We start from the raw sequence: 26,993 nt of genomic DNA on the forward strand, positions 1-26,993 counted from the left end.
TCTCCTGCCTGTAACCATGTTGCTCAGAAGAGCGAGTGCTGCTGGCAAGCGCAGACAGAGGGTTTGCCGGGCCTTTCTTGGCACTGGTCAGGGGAGTTTTAGTATCGCTGTCAGCTGTCACGGACCTCTCCCCCACTTGGCAGAGGGAAATAGAGCTGCTGCTGTGCAACAGCGAGCCTCTGGCCTCCAGGGAGGCCGTGCTGCAGTTCTGCTGAGCAGCCAGCTCTCGTGCGTCATCAGGGTTTCCATTTACCGGCCTAGTCTGAGGCCCAGCGTCTCCAGAGCCTCAAATCCTTCCTGCGCTTTGCCCCCGTGTTCCCGAGGGCAGCACCATGTTGTCCACTCTCGGGTTTCTCATTACGGGGAGTGCACAGAAGTTTTCTGGCCCTGCTCACCTATCCCAGGAATCCATGTCCTTCCGCTCGCAAGTTGACACGCGTGTGCTCAGTGACCTCAACGGCAGTGCAAGCCGTGCTTTGCTGGGTTTGCGATCTCCATACGTGTTATCACAGCATGTCTGCCGGTGTTACTGACCAAGAAGGCCCTGCTTTCTCATCAGCCTGTTTTCACGTGTGTTATTTTGCTTTCCACTAGATCATAAAACAACTTCAAGAAGAGCTGCTTGCCATTCTCCATCCAGTTTTGAGTCTTTTCATCAGGTGTTTCAAAGAAAACTGAACTGTTCAACTGCACAAAAGTAGATGGTCAAGAAAGAAATGCTCAAGGAAACCCCCCTGCCCCATGCTGGTTGAGCTCCCCTTCCTCAGTCCTCTTGTGACCAGCGCTCAGAGGGGTATGAGCATTAAAAAATGGACCAGGAAGACTTTGTGGGCACCTCTGGAACAACCACGGAGCCCACGGCAAGACAGGCAGCTACTGATAGCCAGGTGGCTCTCCCAGTTCACTTGATTAGCTCCATCAGCAGCGCATTGCAAAGGCCAATTTCACCAGCATTTGCAGATGTGCTGAAAGACAGTCCCAGGGCATCTGTCTACCAGATTATTGCAAGAGACTCTAGTGACAGTGGGAGGTGAATGGTGCTAACGCTGTCTGAGAACACCAGTGTCACAGTCAGGGGTGGGAGCAGACTCAGACAGCTGCAGTTTGGACCTGTTGGCTGCTACAGTTCACATGAAACCTGCAAGGACAAGCTTGTTCCTCTTACACAAATACCAACGTATGCTCTTCCACAGGTCCTCACACACAACCTCATATGCTTTTTGAATAAATGCAAACTATCAAAGCAAAAGCAGAACTGGATTATCTCAAAGATAAGGGTTGGGCCTTCTGCTTTCATTGTCCTAGTTCAGTGTCCATGTCCCCAGCGCAGTTTAAGATCAGTTTGAATCCCACAGGTGTCTGCCCGGGGTCCAGTTCTGTTCCAGGCTGCTATTAACAAGACGCACTGTAACATTAAGTGCCCCTGAGAGCACAGGCAGAGCCCAGTGAAGGAAGAAACACTTGTAAAGACCTTGTGGAACAAGTTGAGAATTCAAATAAATCTTAAAAGAAAAAGAAAAAGTTGGAAAGGATGCAAAAGATTGCATGATGTAGCTGGAAGGAGACAAGAGCGGAACAGTACACTTCAAGCAAAATCAAATACGCACCCCAGGACATCATGGCTCAGAAACAACTTAGGCAGAAAATAACTTGGAGATTATGGTGGACCACAAATTGAACATAGCCAAATACCACTTTGAGACATCTACAGAACACAGGGGAGGCATTGCGCCGCAACGCTCAGGAGGCCCTGGCCGGCGTACTGCTCCTGATTGGGGTACCGCAGTTTGAGGACAAGGGAGACAAATGTGAGAAGAGCAACGGCTCACAGCAGCACACGCTGTCAGGGAGGGTTGGGAGAATAGGGTTCATTCAGTCTCGTGGGCAGAAAACGGGGGTGGCAGGATAAACTAACAGGGTTTCCAACGCACCGGAGAACCGCTAGCAGGAAGTCGGTCACCAGGCCTGTTCTTGACAGCGTTCAAGGGGAGAAGGACAAGGTGAGGAACGACAGCTTCATTTGCTGCCGAGATGACTTATCGCAACTATTCGGTGACGCCCTCACTGACCTGCAGCCTGTCCCAGCAGCGCTCTAGCTGCGGGCTCCCGAGGGCCGGACCCACAGGGCCGGCTGTCGGCGGGACTTTGTCCGCAGAGGACCGGGGCGAGGCCGGGGAGCGCTCCACCCGGGCGCCAGCCGCCCCGCGGGGTCCCCGCCGCCTCCCCCGTTCTCTTACTCGGGAATCTCCTCGTTTCACCAGCCGCAGGGCTCGGGCCCAGCGCCGCCCCGGGCCGCCTCACGGCGCCCCGACTGCCCAGGACCGCTGGCGGCCGCCAGGTGGCGCCAGGCCGCCGCGCGCTGCCCGCGGGGCGCGGGGCAGACAGGGCCCCGCACGCGCAGCGGTTCATTTTTTTGCTAAAGCTGTAAAACAGGCCGGATTATCGAGCGAGGCGGAAATCACGCTGGAACGGGGCCGACGAGGGCGCGGTGTTTACGCTGATTTCAGAGGAGCGCGCTGCGTTGTCAAGACGCTGCGGCAGCCCACGAGCGGCAGGGGAGGTTGAACGAAACACGTCGGCGTCTCCCGTTGTGTCACAGCGGCGGAAGACACGCACACAGCAAGCGGCACGAGCCTGAGCCACGGTTACATTTGCGGCGTTCGGAGGCCCGCAGAATTTCTCGTATCTTTACCTGCGGCGACACGGTCCGGCAATTATCAGTTGGGTCACAGATTAAAATAGGCAGGGAAGAGGCCAAGCCTGGAGTAGGTACTGTCACCACTTCCTCACGGCAAGAACCACCCAGGGCCAGAAGTAGTTCAAGACCTTCGTCTATAGCTTATTGCAGTAAACAAGGATGGAGAAGAGTAGCTTTCCCGAGCGAACGTGAGGACGGATCAACTTACAAATGAAATAATGCAACAGTTTACAGCGAACGTTGCAGCCGAGTTGGTAAATAATAGTCCAAAACTGGGGGAACGGCTTCAGGTGCCTTGTTCGCATGCATTAAAAGATCATTCAGAACCAAAGGTGATTGCTGTTTCTATCTATAGAAACCAGAATATCCTCTTTCAGCTGGAAAACAGCAGCATTATTTCTTAACCTAAAAAAAGCCTGCAGGAATTGGATTGCAGAAGGGCTTTTTGTACAGCTAGAGTCAATAGAAGGCATTCATTCTTGGAAAAAAAACCCCACTCTTTTTTTTTTAATTAATCACTGTGTTGCCACTTAACTATTGCAACAGAAAACTCATACAAACAAGATTCGATCAGGCTTCAGTGCTGGTTCCCCCCCACCCCACCATACAATTAACAAAGATGCTAAAAATAAAAGCTTCGTTCTTTTGTACCAGACCCAGAACAACCTTGCCGAGGTCATGATGCAGCTTTTCAGTAAACTGCTTGAGTAAAAAACAACATACAAACAAAGTTTCTCAGACTGAAGCAACAGCACAAACCATTTTCAAACCAGTTTCCTGCATCCCCCGGGCCAGGCATAAACAGAAATGCAATTCCAGTTCAGTTTTCCAGCTAGGAGTATTTCCTGCTGAAATGCTTAAAAAAGCAGTACTTAGTGCTGCAGACAGAGGAGTCTTAGCCTTGGAAATGCTCAGAACACAGGTTTTGTATTTTTAAAAGTTTACTTTGGTCAAGCCAGCAGTAGATCCAAGGGGGTTTTAAGAAGAAATCCAAGTTTGTCCCAGACCTGGTTAGCAACACAGGAAGCAGGAATAATCCTCACCCCAAAACTTGACGCGGTCTCAGGCAGCTGCAGGTGAGGACACAACCCCAGAGGTCATTGCACAGGGATGTGGCTCCTGTTGTTCCGAACTCCACTGGAGAGAGAAGAGGATGCAGGGCTTTCCTCGGGGACGCCCCGGCCCGGGAGCCGTGCTCGCTGGAGAGCACCCACAGAAGCTGCTGCACCTGAATTAATGCTGGATACCAGCAACTTCTGCTCCATCCACCGAAACGACTTAAAAGACTTTTTTGAACATTTTAACTTCAACGTACTCATCTTTATAACCCCAAATAGATGCTATATTGGAAAGCGATCTCTACTGCAGAGAGATAAGAAAAAAACCAAGGCTGGCCGAGCATCCCGGATTCTTACACGAATCAACTTTTCTGAGATAGCCACTTATTCTTTGTTAACAAGAGCAGAATTAAATGACTGCCTTCACCTTGTATTCTGAGAAGTGAACTCCATTACCATTCTCTGCTTAATTCTAGTCCCTTATAATAGAGGTTTTTAAATAGGAAATACACCTATGAACACTATAAAGCACCTGTTGCCTGGTTTTCTGGGGTTTAACCACATGCTTCCTTCATGAATGCAACTAGAACGACCAATTCTGCCTGAATGGCTCTACACAAAAACATGCTCTGGGCTGTATGTCTTCATGGAACTTAAAGCAGCCAGATTTAGAAAAATACAAGCTATGAAAATAGATTCAATGCTACTCCTCCACACATACTGGGAAGCGGCTGCCTGTGTTACCTGGGGGTGTGTAATGCCTCTGACAAAATACAGCTGCTTAGAAAAGCAGTAGGTTTGTTTTGGTGGTTTTTTTAAATCCACATTTTGAAAAAAATGGGGAATCTTCTCCAATTTAGTAAATGCAATTTTTAAATGTAGGCAGATATTCAGTATTAAGATGCTTACTGTGGTGTTAAAGCATTATTTCAATTTTTATTAGCCACTGCAGGGGAAAAAACCAAACAAACAACTGCAGCTACATAAACAGATCCACACCTCAAAGTTCTCCAAGTCTTTGCAATAGTGGCACTAGTGCTGCCAAAACAAACATATCAAAAGGCCACGGGTGCTTAAAGAACAAGTTTATTGACAGTATTTTCACAAATAAACAGTCTAAAGAAAATGTCAGAAAACTCTAAACTTAGAAATTTTAAAATTTTGTTCTCATTGGCAAAATATTAAAAAAACAAAGAGAAGTGTAAGATGTCACTATATTTTTAAACCTTCCCAATTTCAACATTTTGGTTCAGTCCTTAAATTTTATAATACACATCCAACCCTTAAGCACAATGAAAATGAGTCGGAGTACAATTTTCCTTCCGTAAGGGGATCTCAATTGATAGGGTTTTTTTTGGCAAGCATCTCCCTGAATCCTGTCTGCTTAGAACCTGATAGTTAACTTCAGCTAGAAATAAATATTCCAACTGAGCCAAATTATTCCAGTATTGATCAAAACCTAGATTCCCCCAGAATGATACAAAGCACACCATGTAGTACAAGAAACTATCAAGCATGCATTTTAGAGGTCATTTTTGTACTTCAGGTATGTGAACTTAAAACCAAAGAGGGACAATTCTGATAAAAATGTACTCAGATATTTTATAACATTAATATTTATTGCTTTATATGAATACTGTATTGAAAGCCCAAGCATTCAGTTTACACACAGAAATTATACAATTATATACCGTTTCACAATGGCAGTGAGCACTCATTACAATCTACAAAAATCTACTTTACAGAAATTTAAAAATTCTAAATATCAAAAAGGTACAGTTGAAGAAACAGGTATAAATTTGGCAGCCAGTAATTGTGACTGGGAGGTTGCGCCTTGCATGTCTTTAAATATGGGAACTGGAAAATACCGAGAGTTTAAAGCAGTAGTTTGTGCTTTGAGCTGGTTTGAAAAAAATGTAACACTGGCTGTCAAAGTAGCATGTTCAAAAATATTTAGTTCACTTCCAAAATGTTATACAAATCACGGTGATTTCTATGCACCCCTAAACCTTTTAGTTGTTTAGCTCAGGTACATAACTACGGTCATATATTAATTCTTCCAATACAGTGGTGTGATCATACCGATGCCATCTGCATACCTTAGAATAATTCTGAGACTTCTCTACAATATTCACAATGCTCCAAGAAGCACTCAAAAAGGCAAGTACCTGTTCATTTCTTCCAAGACATTTTCTTATCAGATTTTCAAATGTTTCTTCTACAAAAGTTTAAGCTAATGTTTTGATTACAATGTTCTCAACATAAAGCACATTTTCTCATAAATAAATGAAATCCTTTCACTCAGGCACCTCAGAAGTATACAAAAATGTTGTAATCGGAACAGTTTTCTTGGAATGTGTTTACTCTGGTGTTTTCAACAACGTTAATATTTCCAGGGTTTCATATGGGCCAGATTTCATTTGTTTTGTTTTCCAGAGGCAAAACAAAGTGCCTTGAGAGGTGAACTCAATCTTTTCCTATAGAAAAAAGTATTTGCTGTATTTATCTTTTATAGAAACAGAAAAATATACCATTTCCCCCTTAGAACAGTGAGGGTACACATAGGTGTGCATGCATGTGTGAAATGTAACACATTTTAAACACACAACATAAGGTTTCATAGTGTGTATTCAAATAAAAATCTGGAAACCAGCATGAAACCCCATATTTCACATGTCAAATGTTGAAACTGTAACCAAAATATGAAGTAACTGCTATAGCGGTCAGAAAAGAGACAAGACAAAAAGCTTTCTTGCTTACATACAACTAGGTGTGGTGATCTCCAAAAAAGTTGTCAAAATTATAATTACCTTCCAGTTTAAAAACTTTTATTCTAAATAAAAAAAACTATACACAAACCACTGATTTGACCAAACGAAAGTTCAGCGGTAAGCAGGACCTGAAGGAGCTGGTATTCACAGTTCTTATCATGTACAACTCTTTCAAGGTTCAATCCATGGAGAAGTTTATTTTACAACCTGCTTCTTTTTGTAAAACTAAAGGTCCACTTTATTACATAAAATTATTTATACAGTGTAAAACCAGAGCCTTATGGAAAATACTGCATCTAAGTATTTAAATTAGTCTTGCTCCATAGGTTCATCTGCAACTTCTGTGGCTTCATCACTGTTTTCCATAGGGGTCTCTGATGACGTTTCTGGAGTTTCACTACCATAGGACCCTAACTCTTCAGTTTCACTGCAGTCAGCTCCGCTACTGGCAGATCCACTAATTTCACTGTCATCTGAGTGTAAATCCTTCCCTGCTTGAGACTGATCAGACTCCTCCATTTGATTGTTCTCCTCAGAGGTCTCTTCATTCACAGTTGAGGATTCAGTGTCTTTTTCTTTATCTCTTCTGTCAGGACCCACATTTCTGGGGGACATGAAGGACTCTAGAAACAGTGAAAGTACAGTATTACTAAGGCGTTATTAAACAAATCTTAATACTGCTACTTTCCATTCCCAGCTATGCAAAGCAGTGCTTCTACAACACAGCCAAGGGCAGGAAAAACTGTCAATCCCCGATTTTATTAGAAGACATAAAGTATTAGCCAACTTCATCAGGATAGCCAAACTAGCCTAACACACCATAAAAACAGTCCAACTTTTTTATTAAGTAGGTAGCTTCACTTCATTAAGCTTCAGGGGATAAAGACACAGCCTAACAAGTTAACTTTTTCTTGCTTCCCCACATTCCTTCATTTGTCTTCAGAAGCAGTCTTTTGGAAATGGTGAAAACATTACTGTTTCAAGCATACGTCCATCATGATCTAGAGGAACATTTTACAAATACATGAGCAACAAGAAAGAAGTATTAAAAGGAAACTTTGGAGAATATGTAAAACACAGATCAGTCTCTCAACTGTGGGTGTCTTTTTTTTTTTTATTAGGTACAGGGCCTGCCTTAGAGTGAGGTAATTTTCACAGTTCTAAAGATCTGGAGAGATTGTTGCTCAGCCTCCTCAGTGAAAGAACGTAACTTTTATAGCTGTATTTCAGTAATTTATTATTAATAAAGACCATCAAATGTAGATATGACCCATCTACCTTCTGGAGAAGAGATGAGGACATCTGATGACACCCTAAAGTAGGGATTCTCAAATTCTTGGTGCATCATTACCATCCTCATGTAATTTACTGCCTAAGAAGATTTTAAGTACCATTTTATAAATTTTTAAATAGAGCTGTAGGACAAAATAAAAAGAAGAAATAATAGAATTGCTAAATTATGTGAAATTGAAGGATGAACAAGTGTTCATCTTTATGCACAACTAGAGACATTCAGCAATCCCAACAGCATTTGCCTCCAGCAAAGAAAATGTCAAGTCCTTGGAAAATGCAGAGAGCAAAAACAATAGAAGAATCTGAAATACCTTCCTCCTCTTCCTCTGTACAGTGCTGTCTGGCACAAGTAGCATCTTTTTCTTTATCCTGAGATGTAGAGGATGTTTCTGTCTCTTCCCCCATGCCTAAAGAAACTTCACTGGAGGCAGTTTGGCTAGGTGCATCTCTGGCTTCCCCTTCCTTGTCAAATTTAAGTCTTTTTACCTCATGCCCTTCTGCTTCTGCAGGATCATCTTGAGAGTGCTTATTTTTTACTGGGCTGCTCTGAGTACCTTCCGATTCAGATGCTGGTGATTCACTATGAACAACAAAAGCAGCTGCAGTTTTTATTGAAGAAAAACATTCTTTATCTTATTGCACTTTAAAAAAAAAAAAGCAGCTATTTCAAATTAAACACTCTACAAAGAGATAACAGTAGAACTCACTTCTTACACAACAAAAACCTCAGAGCCATCACTCCTCTTTCACCTTATTGTTGATGAAAATGCAGAGTGATAAGGCTACTCCAGTGGGTCCAAATTACAGACAGTTCCTACTGTCAGAATCAGTAGCAGAAGTTTATGAAATATCCTATCTGGTTATACCATAGCATCCTGACACAAAGATGGTAACTGAATTTCTGAAGGCTATTACTCACTCTTCATTTTTACTATACATCCCATACACTTACAAGATATGTTATTGCAACTGTGGAAACTTGAGCTAATAGTTATCTAGACAGCCCAAACACATCAGGTACGTACACATCAAGTCCTGCTGCAGATATTCATATGTTAATACTTAATTACACATACCTTAGATGGCCATTCTCTCTTAAAATACTTTTAAAATGTAAGTGAAAAAAACTGAGAATAATGAAATCTCAAAATACATTACTCCTCACAAACCTGTGTTTTTTATCTTCTGTTTGCGGCAAGCTTGATTCTTTATGTTCCGTGCTGTCTGGCAAACCGTTTGTTGTCATAGGAGTTGACAAAGAAACTTTCGGTCGATTTACTGGTCTGGGAGTTCCAGGACCATTTACATTAGATCTTTAAAAAAAAAAAGTAATAAAAAAATTAAGCCTTTTATTTATTTGTTAATTTGTTATTAACTAACCTTGTTTTAAAAGATCATCAAAACAGAACAAAAAAGATCAGGTAATTTGCTATTTTATATTGCATAAAATTTCCTTGCCTACAACATGCAAACGATGATAAGAACTGTGAAATAACAAAAAAATTTATAAATAATGAGGTTAAAAAAACAAAACAAAAAATAAAATTTAAAAAAACCCACCAAAAATAGAGCACATACACACTGTATTCATGCCTCCTCTACCCTCCTTCCCCCAGTATTCCATATCACACCCCATTTTTGAGGCTACCTATTTAGGATCAGAATAGGTAATGGTAAGGGATCTGAACCAGCTATTTCCAGAACTACCTTGCTTTTATCCAGAAAAAGTTAAGTCCTGAAACTAAACTTACCTGTCAGAGTATCCCGGTGAATTTCCTGGGAACATAACACCATTCATCCTATTTAAACTATTGGTATTATTTTTCCTAACAAAACAAAAAAAAATTAGAATGAGTAAAGGAACTTTAAATTACTTTAAGTTTGTTTGCACAGACTTGCCCCCCTCCACCCACCCGTTAAATAGTTCCCCACTGCCAGTCCTCAAGGGGTTCTCTACCTATACCCCTTGAGGTGGTGGAGTCACCATCACTGGAAGTGTTCAAACATGCAGACGTGGTACTTCAGGACATGGTTTAGTGGGCATGGTGGTGCTGGGTTGATGGTTGGACTTGATGATCTTGGAGGTCTTTTCCAACTTTAATGATTCTGTGATTCTATACATTATAGAGGGGAAACAGGCCAGGATAGGATAACAGGGCAGCTATTATTAAGTGGTACCTATTTTTCCACCACAGAGGAAAAATCCACACAATCCACAAATTTCCCCACAGTGTTTGGGGATAACTGAACTGTATTCATATCATTCATACCAGTGTACCATACACCCGATTCTAAAGCTGTTTGCTCATTTCCAAATTACTACACATAATACTTACAGACTGCTATCACTACCATGGACATAACTATCATAATGAAAACTGAACTCTGCATGTCTGTCTTCTGGATACAATGACTGCCAGCAAGAGAAATGTATTAGACACACATGCATACATTCTCCCCTCTACTAACACAAGCTTAAACATTTCAAGAAAAAGAAGATTATACTTACTCTGAAGATGGATATACACAGCTGACAACCATGACATTCTGTAATTCACAAACAATGTATTAAAAATTCAGAATCAGAAACTTCAGCTCTTGACAACATGTCAAAAATTAAAGAGTTAGAAGATTTTGGTCATATCTGTTAAAGTTTCTCTACAGAAAATTCCATGGGAAGCTACCAACAGATGACAGATACATAAAAAGCATCTCTGCTCGCTCCTTACAAGGTCAGGCCATAATTACACTACGAGTCAGCATTCTCATAGGTGGGTTACTGTAAAAACCAGACCAGCATGTTAAGCCCCAGGCCCTAGTGTTTGTAATTTCTAACTGAAGTATCTTTCGAAAGCAAAGTATTCAGAAATACTGAAAAACTTCTGAATTGCTGGAGAAATGCTCTATTCATACGTTGAGTCCTGCATGCAAGAGCGTGCACGCACCTTTAGCTATTTTTGGCACAGCCATATTTCAAATGTTAAATTATTCTGGCGCCGCATAAACAAAGGGCAGAAATAATGATTAATTCAGTACATTTTGCTTAGCCACCTCTCCCTCTTGAATGGCACCGCAAACTAAATCAATTTTAACATCTAGAAACCTAGCTCAAAAGTTAGGTACGCTTCTCTCTTCAAATCAATACTCAGCCAAATTATACAAGGGGGGCTTTTATCATAGGGACAGCTAAATTAACCCAGATGAACTTTAAGGAGGGTTCTCCATAAAACCGAAGTGTGGTTTCACAGATCTCACTGTTGGCTAAGAAACTGCTTGGTGAAATCCCTGTCTCATAGTTTATTCCTGACCACCTCCTTCCCATCTTAAGTTGCAAGAATACAGCTGGTTGTACCCACTCTAACAGTGAAAACATCCATTTAAAAGTTAACCTTTCTTTGATTGAGTAGTTTATGCAGGAACTTCAAGCCATCAAGAAAAATCCTATGTGGAACCACATCCTTAAAGTCTGTTACCTACTCTCGAAAGATCCCACATTCTGACACAAGCTGTAAAATACCATTAAACGCCATCTGTATGCTTTTACAAAGGCACGGTTCTCTACAGAAGAGGATTTAAGTACTGAAACAAAAAGACACTCTGGGAAGGGTGTCTCCTCTTACACCTACTGGATCTAATCTGAACCCAACTGTGGAAGGAAACACCTGATCAAAAAATTCAAGTTACTTCAGCTGACCATTTAATTACTTCTAGTTAGGACTCAATATAAAAAGTTACATTATACCCTCCACAAACTACAGTCTGAGTACTGCACAGTGATTAGGAAGCACAACAGTTACAGCCCTGAGATCTATTTTCATGTCTTAAGCAAGTTATTTTAAAACTGCTTTTTGATGTTAAAACATACAAAAAACTCATACACTTAAGAGTAGCTATTAGCTATATTATGGCTATGAGCCATAACGAAACCAACACACCTTTGGGAGTTAATTCAGAAGTTATTTAAGTGATAGTTGTGACTGTTCAGCTGTGTTCTCTCAGAAAAATACATACCTTTTCCACACCTCTTAGAAATTTGTCTGTTCCTGTGTAATTCCTCCTAGGATCTGTCAGCAACTCACAGAGTCGCTGAATAGTGAAAGGGATGCTGCAATGAAATATATTTATAAATATAATAAAATATATTTATAACAATTTAATTTTATTTTAACAAGTATGACTGCAAGGAGGCAACAATGTTATTGCTTTCTCCTCCGTACTGAGAAGACAGAAGGAAAACAGTACTGAAATTTTTTATCACTAGCAATATAAGGTAGTAACTCATAGCCTTATTTTGCCTTTTCTCATTCACTGAGGTAACGAAGCACTGTCTGTCATGCTCAGCACCACAACACTCTTAAGCAGAATCCTAAATACATCATCCCACAGCTCAATTAATTACAATGAAATCAGATCATCAACAGTAAATAGTTTAAGACTGTGTTTATTAGTTAATTCAAATATATAGAACAGAAATAGTAAATGAATCAAAATGAATTTGAGTCATACACACTAGATCTAAAAAATTCTCAACTTGTGGTTTATTTCATGTTTTACAAAATACATTTACAGAAAAAGCATTTAATGTTGGAATTAGTAGAACCATTGAACTTTAGCTGTTACAAATACTCTATTTTGCCACAAGTGGACAATATACTTATCTACCAAGGAACAGCTCAGTAAAAATAAACAAACTCAGTAAGATAAACAAATCCATACCCATCACATTCACACAATCTGTTTTCTGACATTTCTGCACTCAGTTTACCCCTACTTAAATGAGAAACTGGCCCTTCAGACAAACAATACTTTACATACATATACCAGTTACCTGAGATGTCATACACTTACACTGCAAATTCAGTGTCACATTAACAAACTTCTGTGACTTTTGTCAAAATAGTGAAATACTTTAAAAGTTATTTCAATAAAATAACAAGCAGTCATGTACTTTTACAGTTAACTTTTTGAAGTTGAAGCCATTTACATTTCCAAACTTCATCTAAAAAGAATATTTGATACAATACAATACTTAAGAACCACTTCTAGTTTGGGAATATGACCAATACACCAAATCCAGAGCAATATCAATACATACGTGTGTATATATATCCCTATATACACTACAGGGATATATATATCTCCTTATACTGTAAATATATCCCTATATTGTAAAATTTTAAATTTAACTTTTATTATTTTCCGAGGAACTCAGTACACAGTATCTTAAGCCTAGTTCATTAACTAACACACTAGGTATTTCAAGCTTCATGCATTAGCTAAAAAGCCACATCTTAAAGATGCACCGCTAGTTCAGTACAAACAAGTCAGCATAGCTATGATTAATCATACTACATGACACTAACTAAAAGCAAGCAGTAAGCAGAGAGTGACCAAGTTATCAACAATTTAGTAACGTTTTTCAGAATTTTCTGTGCATTATGTTACTGAGGAAGTTCTAATCCTCAACTTGAAAACAGTAAGGGGGTAGGCTACAATGCAACCACCCTTAGCCCTAGTTCCAACAGAGCTACCGACAAAAACACAGGTGTATCACATGTACCATGTTAATTAGTTAATGCCTTCCCTTGCTATTCACCCTGAATTACACCACAGCAGCTTATCTTTAATTGACTTCTAAGAATAGAGAGATGGTGAAGTTAATCTCCATCAATCAGCTGTGGAGAGTTAGAATACAGCTGATGAAGCATTAAATACATTAAACACTTGCAAAAGTAATGCTACAAGACAACCACATTTCTAAAACATTTGTTGACATGTTATTGCTTAAAAGCAAGTAATATGGCAGAAAACGGAGTGCTCTGGCACACAGGCAAAATACATTTCACCTCCCTATTTTGACCCAGAAGTATCTCCTCTGCCATCCCCCCAGTTTGGCAGGTACAAAATCAGAACAAATCAGGAACAAGTGTTCCTTTTAATTCAGCTTATTACATGAAGGCTCTTAAGCTTGACAATTGTTCTCTCATTATTAGTTTCCCTAAAGCTTCATTAGTAGCAAACAGTGCTGCTGTTCACATAGGTACAGCACTAATTGTATCTATTGTTCCTCACTGATGGCCATTTTGGTTTTGGGTTGAAAAATCCATAATTAAAGAGACTTTGTAATTTTTTTTTTTTTAACTAGACAAGACTGTCCATTCAAAATCAATTTATTTCACAGAAACAACAATACACAGAATTTTAAATTATTTTTCATCAGCCAAATCTGTAAGACATCCTGGAGAATCATCGCCTGGCTAATTTGTATTTAGCTGTACCTAACAGGACATCTGGAGTACTAAGACACAAAGTATTTTGTGAACCGCAATACAGTTCTGGCTGCTTGGTGAATAAGCACGCTCAAGAAAGTGTGAAGCCTGCAACTAACTCCAGAAGCAAAAGCTGCCATCCTATTTTACTCTCAGCCATAAAAGGTTTCAACAAGAGCCATAACCAGTTTACTTCCCTCCAAAATTTTCCACATTAAACTGAATTTCATTTATTGAGCAGCAGATGGCACCAAGTGTCACAATATCACCTCCTTTGCATGTAATTTGTAAATGTTTTTAGTTGGCAAAACCCAAAGTTAACTTCACCTCATGAATTTTTTTTCGGTAAAACTATTAATTTAAAATAGTTGAACAATGTGATTTTAAAATGAAAGTAGTTGAAATTGGTGTAAATCTATACATGAACACCAATATAAAAGTTTGTAAGCAGTATGAAAATTGATCTTAAATGCTTAGAAACTTAATTACTTCAGTGCATGAATAGTCCCAATCTGCCTTCTTAAGGTAACCACTTAAAATTCCATAGGAAAACACTAAAAATTGCACTTCCTAGCACTATAGTTCACAATGAAATACAAACCAAAAATTCATTGTATAGACAGGATTCAAGAGGTATCGGGGAAACTACTTATAACAGCCAAAGTAAATTGTAGCCAAAAATATATATAAATGAAAATTTTTATTATTATCTGATATGTCTATTTTCTTAAAGCTGTGAAGACTCCTCTGTCACATGAGATCCCCAGTGACTTACCTTAGAACCTTCTGCTTCACTAGCAAAGGATAAAGAAAATAGCAAGTCTTAAGAACTTCCTACTCCAAAGCAATTCTAAAGTATAACATGAGAGCATGTCTCTGCAAGCATATTACACAAGGTCAAGTAAGATACAGTAAGGTTAAAACAGACAGTTTGAGCCTTCTTTAACAGACACTTCATCCAGAAAGACCCCAAAACAGGGGTCATTCTTAATTCATTACTACTTTGACTTAAAAAAAGTAAAAAAAAATTTACCTAGTTTTAATGAACTCTTTCCCTCACTCTTTTAAAGAGACAGCAATAAAAACAACCCAATAATAGAGTCACATCAAGTAGCTTCTCCACTATGGTATCCTGAAAAGACATCCACAACTCTAAATAAGAAGCCTGAATATATCTAATTGCACAAACCAAAACCTCCTGCTGTTACTTTTTGGACACATCTCCACATGATTTGACAATCATATCCTAACTGGAAGAGCTGTAGGATTTACTTAATGAGCTATTCTGCAACCCTAGGTTCTGAAATATCCTATTGTATTATTTTCTTTCAGGTAACTAAGGTACGCAGTTTGCTTCCTCAAAGACTGGGTGGTTCACTTCAAAAGTATGAGGAAGTTGAGCACTCAGGTGTTACAGCAATAAATCAAAATAGCACGGCCACAGAGTAAGCTCCAGACTTGGTCACCCAGAGGCTTCTTCAGTACACTTTGGAACAACAGAAGATAACAGCAGCCCATTCATTAGCTGTCTCCATGCAAGAATATCACAAATTTTGTGGGCAGTGAAGCATTAACAAAAAGCTGTTAATGGGAGGCGGGAGAGAGGCAGACTCAAGCATAAAGGATAGGTTTGTTTTTAAATTCCTTCAGTGAAGTAGCCTGGTATAAATATTGGGTAGCTGAGAACAAGCTGAATTTCACATTCTTACAAGTACCCTACTTGGGGGGAGAAGATGAGATCTGACTTATGAGACACTTAAACTGCAAATAAATTAAGTAGTATGGAGCAGTGACAGTAAAAATTATTAACCTAGTATCAAAATAAAAAAATTTTCAAATCAAAATCATTTCAAATCTGAAATTTCAGGGTAACAGGGAGGCAAGCTTTATAGTATGCCCATTTACTGACAAGCTGAGAAAAATGCTGAAAAAGTCTCTCTTAAGCAAGCATTGAGACCCACAAGCAGGATGACTCATCTTATGTAAGTATGTAATCCAGTTTAGAAACAAGAAAAATACAATATAAGCTATTAAAAAAGATACACCAAATCGAAGAAAAAAAAAAAAATCAAGAGCTTTATTTTAAAGAAAACAAAACTTCCATAAATATGAAACCAGCAAAGGGTATACACTTTAATCTAAGACACTGTCAGCAATAGATTGAATACCACAAGCCTCTCAATTAGTAATTATCATTCAATCTATAAATTTGAATCTGGAACAACTTCACAATTCAAAACCAGGTACACCTTGCCTCCTGGTTGCGCCATGTTTATCGCATCATTACTTCTTCAAAAGCTACTAAAATGCCACAAAGCAATTAGGAACTGAACACCAATTAGGTATTTCAAAATATACTGAAAGAAATCTGACTTTATTATCTATTTTAGCTTTTAAATGCACATAGTAATACCATGCTTCATTGAAGGGTATTATGTAAAAAACTAACTACATATTGAAAAAACTGAAGTGACTGGCCCACCACAGGATGTCATATTTTTCATTCAAAAACAGAATAATGACGTAAAAGTTCTGAAACTACTTTCCAAGGTATATAATTGCTTCTGCTCATCTATTTGAGGAAGCAAAATGAACAGTCACCTGATTTTTAGAAAATAAATTATACGTACCCATTAAATCCAGTGACAATTTTCAAGATTCTTTCTTTCATCTCTTCGAAGGGAATATATTCCACGTTTGGATTAGGGGGCCCTCTTGGTTCAGGAGCTGAGGTTCTGAAATCATCCATTACTTTCTCCAGTTTGAAAATAAAATAGCCTTTAAACTGAGACCATTGAACCCTGCATAAAACGCAAGAATTAAGACATATGCAAGTGAGAAGAACAGCGTGACTTTGTTTGCAAAAAAACATCCATGCTGGTATGCCAGTCCTAAGATAAATGAGGCAAGTAATGCAGTCTTATTTTTCTTCCTGAATTTAAAGAATTATAACTATTTAAATAATTACAGTAGAACAATATTACACACGTCAATTGACATTAACAACAGGGTAAGCCATTTCTTCAAGAACCAATATCGACTTAAAATTCAAAGCTAAATGTGAAATATCCACACACGCTATACAATTTACCAGTGAGCCCGCATGCCACCTAAAGTTTTCACTAAGCTCACAAAAGAAGGGGGGAAAAAACAAGAAAAAAAGAGTTTCAAGTCTGGACACCCTACAGCAATTGTACTCAGCATTATCTGCCTTCTGTTACAAAAAAAAAAATATCTTACTGAAAGGCCTTTTGTAACTAACTGCTCAGTATCCACACACCTTAAAAGCATTTAATGGTACCTCTTTTTCTCAGAAGAGCAAATATATTTTGTCTCACGGTTAGCACTTGCTGATGAATACTTGAGCAAAACAACTCTGACTCCTGAAAAAACATTCCCACAACAGTAAGTAATCTATTAAGACCTTTCCAAATTACCTTCTGCCTTACAACTTAAAAGTTTTATCATTTATAGAATTCTAGATATTGACACTTTCAATAAAACAGGTCTCCCACACTGCATAAAACAGACAAGGTGGGAAACTGCTGAGAAGGCCCCTCTAAACCAATTGTCCCGAACAACAGTCACAGAAGTAGTTCTGGGCCTCCTTTGGCTAGTGCATTTCTTAGCAGCATAGGGAGAAATTTGAAAGCAACTGGTTTAGTTCAGTTACTATCAATTTTATTCTATTCATGCTGATGCAGGGGCTTTCACAGCTACAGGATGGAGATGCTAGTGGAGAGAGAGAAGCAGCAGGGAGAATAATAAGCCAACAATAAAGAAAGAGAGAAAATTATCTTTGACATTTATCTATAACATATATAATCTGGAATGAACAGGCTCAAATCAAACAAGCATAAAACCTGAACCCCTGGACAACCCTTCAGCTCCTGCTGAAAGAAATACTGTTTCACCACAGGCTGTATTTCTACCGGCTGTCTTTGGTAGCAGACCTAGCTTAAACAGCCCCAACTATTTTCAGCCCCATGTAACATCTGACCTTCTGTCAGGCTGATAGAACTGTTTGTGCAGAGAGCTCTATGTGGTGACTCCCCAGTACAGTGACCATGTCTGCACCCTGCATGCTATTCTCAAGCACCAGTACAACCAAATATAAAACCACAGGCCAAGTCTTATTAGCCTACTCTGACCAGAAAAACAATGCCGTGTTATCTTTGCCTTAATTTGCTCCTTGGTCTCAAACAAATAATTATGAGATGGAAAAGGGGGAAAACTTAGCTCACGTTTATCTACAGAGATTCAAACATGAAACCCCCATCTTTATTAGGAGTGATAAACTTGCAAGAATGGAGGGAAATCCAGAGAGGAAAGAAAACCTCCCTTTTCCTTCACAAGAATTCATTAAGCACTTCACAACAGAGGAGAATGCAGGACTTACTGCGTAATAAAACCAGGAACAGAAATAGAAAGAAAGAAGAAACAAGGTCCCAAAAGGGACTGGCATGGATAGATTAAACAGCATCATTGAGTCTCACGGGATTATTGCTCCAATTAGCAGAATACTATAATGTTTCCAATGTAAGTTTTAGCCATTACTACTACAAGTGTTAAATAAAAAAGCTATCCAACTCTTCAGTGCTATCACCAGGAGACCAAAGCTTTCATAACAAATCACACATTTAATACATAAGCATATCATAACACACAGACAGAAAAATACACAGTAAATAAGGTCATGCCAGGGTAGGATTACTCCCCACAGGGCATCCCAAGAGCTTTACTTGCCTCATGAAAGGGGATTCCACTATTACTATAAACATTCTTTACAACCCTGTTTAGATATTTTTTCACTTTAAAACTTAAGCTGTTCTTTAGCAAGAAATAAATAACAATGAAAATAGTCATACTTGTCATTTAATAGATGATTAACCCATCAGTGTTGTGTTGCCATTTTAAACCTCATATGTTGTTGACTTTTTTTGGCAATCTACTGCCTGAAAGCAGTACCTGCTAGCTCCTTGCTACAAGGCTAAAGCTGCAAAAACCCAAATAAATGTAACATATTTCCCCATATATAAGTCTAGAAAACTGTCACTTGTTTTAAACCCAAGTATTTTCATTAGTATTTCTTCTATTATAAAAAGGCCAAGAATCTGCATCTGCTATGCACTGTGATTTGAACACTGCAATACAGACATAAAAAGCATCTTGCATCCTGTATTTCAAAATGCTTGGTCAATGATTGCCCAGCAGGTGACACAGTCCAGCTTGCAAACAGAAGCATCAGAGTTTAAGGATAAACTTGTCCTGCAGTCCCAAGTGTGACTACAGCTAACCCAGATATAGCAACACCAGCTTTAAATCAACTAAACAAGCTGTTGCTAGAAGCAGCGTAACTACAGCAGCAGGAGCTTGGGACAGGCTTGCTGTTTTAGACTCTAGTTTCTCAAGCAGGTTTTTTCAACATTGCTGAATTGCCTGATGCTGTGGTAGCACTACTAGCAGCATGAAAGCTACCTAGTTAAAAGCAAGCGGTACCGGTAATCACAGATGTAGCTGCAGTTTGTACCATAAACAACTGCTTCGAAGTCAGAGGTGTCTCATGCTTCTACAGCATAACCTCCTGACATTAAAACATGCTCCCATTTAGATGATGGTCTTGAAGCACTTTCAGTCTATGCCACTGGTCTCTGATGAACAGTTTTATCCCATTACCAGTAAGCTACACGGAAACCCCAGCCACTCAACAGGAAATACTATTTGCACCACAAAAGACTGAGTCAGTTCCAGACTCTTCAACCATGTAGGCAAAATTCAGTCCTGCAGTGGCAGCATAGTGGATTCCTGGAAGGCAGGAAGGAGGAGGAAGTTTCTGGAGGCTACAATGCAGGTCACTTGTTTCTCTTCGGCCTGACTCTTCTATCATTATCCTAGGATGAAGAATCTCCCCCTTCTGCACACCATCCTTCAGTCACGTCCTTCCTGCCTTCCATACCAACCCAGTATGCAGCAGTCCCTCTTCCCCTCCTTCTTACCTGATCCACTTATTCTGTGTCTGCCAAGCTGCTAGGAAGGGGGCAGAACCACACACTATTCCTACAGGAGGAAGAAAATACTTCAAAAGCAAGGGGGAGCAGCTCTGGAAAGCAGGTTTCTGCTCCTCCTGCTTTCACTCAGAACTGCAGTTGCTTCCTTTTCCCTCAAAGGCAGTCCCTTCATCAGCCACAGCAGCATCTACCACCACGTTATCAGATGCTGACAGTCTACCTTCTAGACAGCTGCATACTATGCCTCTAGTTTAAACTAACTCTGAACAAGTCCTCAGAAAAAAAACGTAATACAGAAGGTGGATTAATAAAGTCTTTATACAAAAGAATCTTACTTCAAATGACCTTAATTAAGTATATTTGTTAAGCTTACCTACACTTGTGAAAATGTACTGTGAAGTTTGAGGGCTATTTTTTAATCTTCTACAAACAGTTTAACTCAAATCAATCTACAAAACTTAAAAGTATCTGCCTACGCGTCTGAAAAAAGAAGAAGTTGTTAAAATAATTAACTCACTTCTGGGAAAAAAAATCTGCAGGGACAGTAATATTTTCTTAATTTCCATTTACTTCAGTAGAAGTGATCAAAAATGAGTGTCAAAAGAGGAAAGTCACCTTTCCTATCACCAGCCTATGAAAATGACATGTAAAAGTTAGTATCAGCTAATTTAAACTCCCAAAACTCACTTGCATCTCATTCATGGAGAAAAACACTTAGTTCACGAACAACAGGTAGAATTGTTAAGACAGCATGACACAAAAATTAAGATTAAGATTAAAAATGGCATATCCTCTTAATTAGCAAAGCAATCTGTATCTCTAGATTAACCTGTATCTCTAGGTATCTCTAGAACCACTAGAAATCAGTATACATTGAAAGACTGGTCAGTTAGGAGTGAGAAGAGATAAACCAATGGTGAATATCTGTTTCCAAGAAAAGAAGAATCTTCCACATGTATCACAAGCTCCCTGGGAAGAACTCTAAGCATTAGGCTGCAAGACATCTGTCTTAAGTGCTTTGTTATAAAACGGGAGACACTGAAAATGAGCAAAGTTTGGTCAATACATTCTGTAGTTAAATAAAGAGCCAAATGGAAGTGAAAAGAACTCTTCCACACAGCTTAATGTAAAATCTCATTAAGTTTTACACACTGGAAAATAACTGACAAACACTTGAAGCTCTGTAAAGAAACCAAACTGAAGAAATTCCTTGGAGGAAATACTACTCATGCTTTCTTCTAAGCAGGCTTGTTTATAAATACTTGCTCTTCCCACACAGCATTGTACATCAGCCTTTCTTAAACGCACACTTATGTCTTCTAAACCATGCTTTTCCTGCCCACTACAGTAACTTGTGAATTTGTACTGGCAACTTTGAGAGCTCTTTTATAGCCAAAGAAAAAAATATCCCATCAACATTGTATGATCTGTAAAAATATCTTCAGAAACAATACTTGAAATTTGTTTTAAGAAAAACACCGTTAATAGTCAAGCAACAGATAAAAGCACAGAAGCTAACACAGAGTCAAACAACTCGGCCTTTGTACATTACTTAAATGTATGATACTGTGTCCTAGATTTAGTATATGCTAATAACTGTGCTTTATGGTATGAAAAGATGTTTAACACCATAATATTGTACCAGAGTGCAGTCCCTGACCTTGCAATTTAAGTACAAATTAGTAACATAAAAAGAAACATGGATGGAAGAAACTTCAGTGTTTGAAGATACTCAGCTGTGTTTTACAGAAGTTAAACAGGAAAGCAGACAGCACCTGACCGAACAGACAACTCCTGAGGATATTTAAATATAATTAGAGAGGTAGCATGAGAAAATGCTAAAAAATGGGTGGAGGAAGACAGAGGACATGAAATGAGCAAGCAGAGATTAAACAGAATGACAGGCTACACAAAAAAACCACCAATAAATAAGTAATAAAAAAATGAACACACACACACACACGCAAAACCCCAGGATGGGGTCAGAATTACTAAGCGAAGACAAGAAAGCCTTATGAAGGCAGACACAAAGGAGTGTAAGGAAACTCTACAGTCAGAGCAGTACTACAACAACGTACTTATTCACTAAAAGTTGATGAGGCAGCAAAAATATCGCCATCGCACAGGGAAGGAAGAATTAAGATTAACTTAGACAAGGGACATAACCTAGCATTACCAGAGCAGAAACAAGGAAGAACATAATCCTAAATAACTTTGTTCTCTAATAAAAGCAAACTGTACTTGAACTACACGATTTTCTGTTGGAACTAATCCATTACTACAGATCAACCAAAGTTTGCCAAGCAACATCAACCGAGTTTAGAAATCCACCAGTTCTATTTTATAAACAGCACTCTTCAAGGCACAGAGGTCACCTTAGACAAAGTCATTCAAGAAATCTGATGCTATGCTGTGATTTAAAAGAAGAATTACTAGCAGAAGTTGCTTGCAAGGTATGATTGCTTCTCTACTATCATGATTTGCACTGAATTAGTCTATCGAAATATGCGTATCAACAACAAGACTTCGGTTTACATGGGAATAATCTAATCCTATCACTCCAAGTGCAAAAGACTTCCTCCCCCATTCCCTTATCTCCAGCTTACTCAAAACGTTTGTATTGATGAAACTGAGAAAACAGCTGCCTCCCTTACCACAGTGGTTATTGTAAAAGAAGAGAACCCTCTGTCAACAGCTTGCACTATTGAGATGTTTTTTGTATGCCAGAGAATTAACTGATTTTTTTTCCAACCACTGGACATGTTTTTATTTGATTCTTTTGCCACTTGGTATATTTGCTTCGGGAGACTTAATTTCAACAAAAAGATCAAAGAGACAGAAACTTTTAACGAAGTTGTGTGGGCCAGATTTGACAAACATTAAAAACCAAGTAACAGAAGTAGTAGTGAAAGGCAACTTAAGAACCTGAAACAGAAAGTTTTGCAATCTGGAGAATCACAGATTCAGAAAGACATCAGAAAGATGATGACGTCTTTCTCCAGAAAGACATCAACTTTCAGAGAACCAGAAGAAGGAACAGAGACAAAAGTTGTAAATGCGCTATCCCTACCTCCTTCATACAAACATGGTGCTTTCCCTACTATTTTTAAGAAAAAACATCCATGTTGAACAAGTGATACAGTTCTTTCTCGTGTATTTAATACTACACTGGAAGACTTTGCTACAAGACATGTTCCTAGACACATTACTACATGATTGAACATGAAGTATAGATTGGACTGCAAGCCTCCACAAGTGCAGAAAACAACTAGGACAAGTTACCTATCTCCCTTCTTAGCTACTGTATTAAAATATCATACATAACACTAAGGTAGCAGATACGGCTTACACACTGAAGGCAAACTCTACAGGATTTTAAGTTTCAAACTTCAATAATCCCCGTGGAAGATAAGCAGGACAATACCTAAAATTAACTGAAGAACAGAAGGAAAAATTCAGAGTGCCTGAAACGAGTCTACCTCCTGGAATGAAGGTACTGCAATTATTTTGTAAATCTTTCTGGAATTGCTTCACATATCACAAGTTTAATTAAGAACAACATTATACTGGAAAGATGTTAAGCTTCTAGAGACCTAGCTATGTACTTAAAACATAAAGAGTCCCAGGAGCCCTAGTGGGATGTCTGTCTTCAGATTTCACAATGTTTATTATACAAAATTGGTTTAAATTTTAAGAGGATGCCATCTGTTTTGGAGAGATGCTATATACCACAAAGAATGTAACATGAAAAGGAAAACAAAGATCTACTATTGATTCTGTTCATTGAACAGGCCATAAAAGAAACATCAGAACTTGGTAAAAGAAGGGAGCACTTCCCTCTCCACCCTTCCCCTATTATTAAATAGCTCTCTGACAAGCAGAAAAAAAAAAAAAAGTACAAAATAGTGTATTTAGGATGCAAACACTTCATGTTCAGCTAAACTGATTTTAAGGCAAGGTCCCCAAAACACAGAAGGAAAGAACCAAAGGACAATCTCCAAGGGACTCACTTAACATGTAGTGAGAGATACAAGTCACTTGTATTAGCTCTCCCCCACCCCCCATTATTGACTTAGATTATACTCCCACAGAGACTAGTGCTAGTAAGGAACAGGTGTTTTTAAATGAAAAAACTTGCCAACTTTAATAACTGTTTCTTCTCTTTTGTGCCTTGCTGTAGACCTCATAGAAAATTAAGACGTACTAGAACACAGTAATTTCCCCAGGCTGACAGAAGCAAAATTAAAATTCCATCCAAAACAAGTTAATTCCTTTTCTATTCTGGCCTATCAGTGGAATCTCCAAAACTATTTGAAAACTCAGAAGGCACAGCAAATGAAGTGCACCCAGCACTCACCTATCCCCATGCAAGGCAGCAAACTTTCCAGGGTGCTCTTCCACAGCCTCGATGCGAGACTTATCCAACAAGGAATACTGCGGGCAAGGTAGAATATGCCACTTCTCAAACCAAAGGCCCATCTCTGCCACCAGAGAGCACAGAACTTATCCCCAGGCACGAGAAGCCCCAAGGTGGTTCCCTTCCCCTGGCTGCGGACAGGGTAGCACCTGGGGGGCCGTGTCGGGAGCCTGCCCAGGACAGACTGCCCCGCTCCCCAGCACAGCAACCAGAGAACGCACGGAAGGGGTCCTCATCCAGCAGAGTCAGGAGCTAAAGCTGGGCAGAGGAACTGATGGATTGCAGTCCTTGGGGGAAGCAAAACTGAGGCCACTCTCTTCCTCTCACTCATCTCCTTCCTCTGTCATCTCTGTTCATTGGGATGGAAAGACAGCAGATAGAGCCTACTCCCTCTATTACTTTTTGTTGTTTTGTTTTCATCTTCACCTTACTTAGCACACCCTAATTTCAGAGATATTGACTGGGTATAAACAAGGATACCTGGAAGTACACAGTTACATAGAAGGGGGTGCACAAGCTAAAAAACTTGTTAAGAACTGCCTGTAAAACACAATGCCCACCATTTTCATATACAAAAAGAAAAATCTCTTGCCATTTGACATTTTAGCTTTTGCACAGGAATTACTATTTCACTTTTTATGATATAAGCAGTAAAGACTGCTTCTTAGTGAGGAGTGCTCAATGGTACAGAAATGGTTTTCAAGTTCTTCAGAAAATACCTCGGAAAAATTCAGGGGTAGCAAGCTGGCAATACTGAACTCCCATTACCAGGGAGATGAGCTGCACTGCGGTTCAGCAAGGATTTCATCCGCACAGAGAGGGAGCGTGCTGCCCCACCGCGTACTTAACCTCGTACCTGGCCTGCACAGAAAGGGGCAAACCTGCTCTGCTGCTCCCACGCATTCCTGTGATCCCACACACAGGGAGGTGAAGCAGATCACTAATCCAACCACAACACTAATGCTACAGATAAGGAACAGTAACATGTGTGATGTGACTAGTCGAGAGCAGAGCCATTCCTTTAAGCAGCTGCCTCATGTACCAGATAAAAGAACACACCTTACTTAATTCCACTCTTGCTTCAAATAATCATTGAATTTTAAACTTTTTTCTATTTCCCCCTTCCCTAGCTTTACTTTAATACTCGCTATTTTGATGCAACTCATTTTAGCATCATCATTTTGCACACTGTTGCTACTTTCACCATCCACACAGTGCAGATCAACATGGGAAATTCCAAACAATGACAACAGATTTACACAGTAAAATCTCCCGTGCATCAATCCAGACTTGTTTCTTAAATGCTTCTGGCAAGCAGACAAATCCTTCAACATTAAATTAAAACCATAATCAAGTGCTAGATTCTTTATCCATGTTTCTGAATGAGCAATAAACTTTCAACTTTAGGTGATACAGCCTGGTGAATTTACTGGAACATTGTGCTTTGCTGTAAAAGCTCTAGTCCTGTTTGGAAAACACTCTAGCAAGCACTCTTCCTGGGGGAGCGCCCTGTTCACTTTCACCTGGTAACTCACGTAAAATTAATATGCTCTCATATTTTATCTTCAGTAGGATTTGACCTCATGTTACCTTTCACTTTAATTAAAAACATATTGAAGAGCTCAAAAGAGGAAAAACTGGTATTTCCCACAAGCACAGAAGGTATTCTTCCATTTTCACTCACTGATTGTTGTCAGACTAAATTAAGTCTTTGCTCTCCTTCTTATGAGCATGACGAGCTCATTCCAGAACCACAGAAACTAGAATACATTAGAACTACATCTACTTTGGTAGCATGAGTGTTCAGTTGGCACTACTTGCAAATTACTACTCCTACTGCCAGGAACAACAAAGATTAAGACCTAGTTATGGAAACAGGCAGACAATGAAGACATTAAAGTAGTATCTGGAATCATCAAGGGACTAATTCTGATTTCTCCTGATATTCAGCTGACTCCAATAGAATACAGCTGTTCCAGAGAACAGAAAAAAATCTGAACTACGACTCATAATTTTTCAAGAAAACTACATTTCTTAATAAATATAGTTATCTAAAACCAAACAAAAATAAAAGAAAAGGAAAGGTACTTACGGGAAAAACTTGCCACAAAATGAAAAAGTACAAGGCTACAACAGATTCCTCAGTCAAGAATTAAATTCCTTACAGGAGAGTGAAAAGGAATAGGCACAAAGTAACTGAAAGCCTTTGAAAATTCCACCAGCAGTGGCTTATCTGGCAAAAGTAAAAGTAGATAGTATTTTCACTAAATTTCTCTCTTCCGCTTGAAAATTTACTTGAAGTTACCCTTGGTTGGTAAGAATAAACTGGTGTATTAACTGAATTGTTCCACTTACTGTGCTTCTGCACTGTGTACCATAAGTAAATTCTTGCCCTACTCTTATTTCTTATTCTTCATCTGATTTCATTTATGCACATATACAAATAACATTTCTTATAAATCTCAAGTTTGATTACAAG

General features: G+C 39.2%; 1 protein-coding gene across 1 annotated transcript in view; it reads right to left on the bottom strand.

The window, feature by feature from the left end:
- Window positions 1-6,836: 6,836 nt before the first annotated feature.
- The window catches only part of PPP4R2 (protein phosphatase 4 regulatory subunit 2), a gene marked incomplete at both ends in the record, with an annotated part of 30,377 nt that continues 10,220 nt past the window's right edge, over window positions 6,837-26,993 (bottom strand). Inside the window, 7 exons of the mRNA XM_082004460.1 lie at window positions 6,837-7,150; window positions 8,132-8,400; window positions 8,990-9,133; window positions 9,572-9,646; window positions 10,330-10,367; window positions 11,832-11,925; window positions 16,720-16,890. Coding sequence (XP_081860586.1) covers window positions 6,837-7,150; window positions 8,132-8,400; window positions 8,990-9,133; window positions 9,572-9,646; window positions 10,330-10,367; window positions 11,832-11,925; window positions 16,720-16,890 — 1,105 coding nt within the window. The remainder of the gene's footprint in view (window positions 7,151-8,131; window positions 8,401-8,989; window positions 9,134-9,571; window positions 9,647-10,329; window positions 10,368-11,831; window positions 11,926-16,719; window positions 16,891-26,993) is intronic.

The sequence above is a fragment of the Phaethon aethereus genome (genome assembly GCF_964289735.1).
Source record: "Phaethon aethereus genome assembly, chromosome: 11".
NCBI classification, from domain to species: Eukaryota; Metazoa; Chordata; class Aves; order Phaethontiformes; family Phaethontidae; genus Phaethon; species Phaethon aethereus.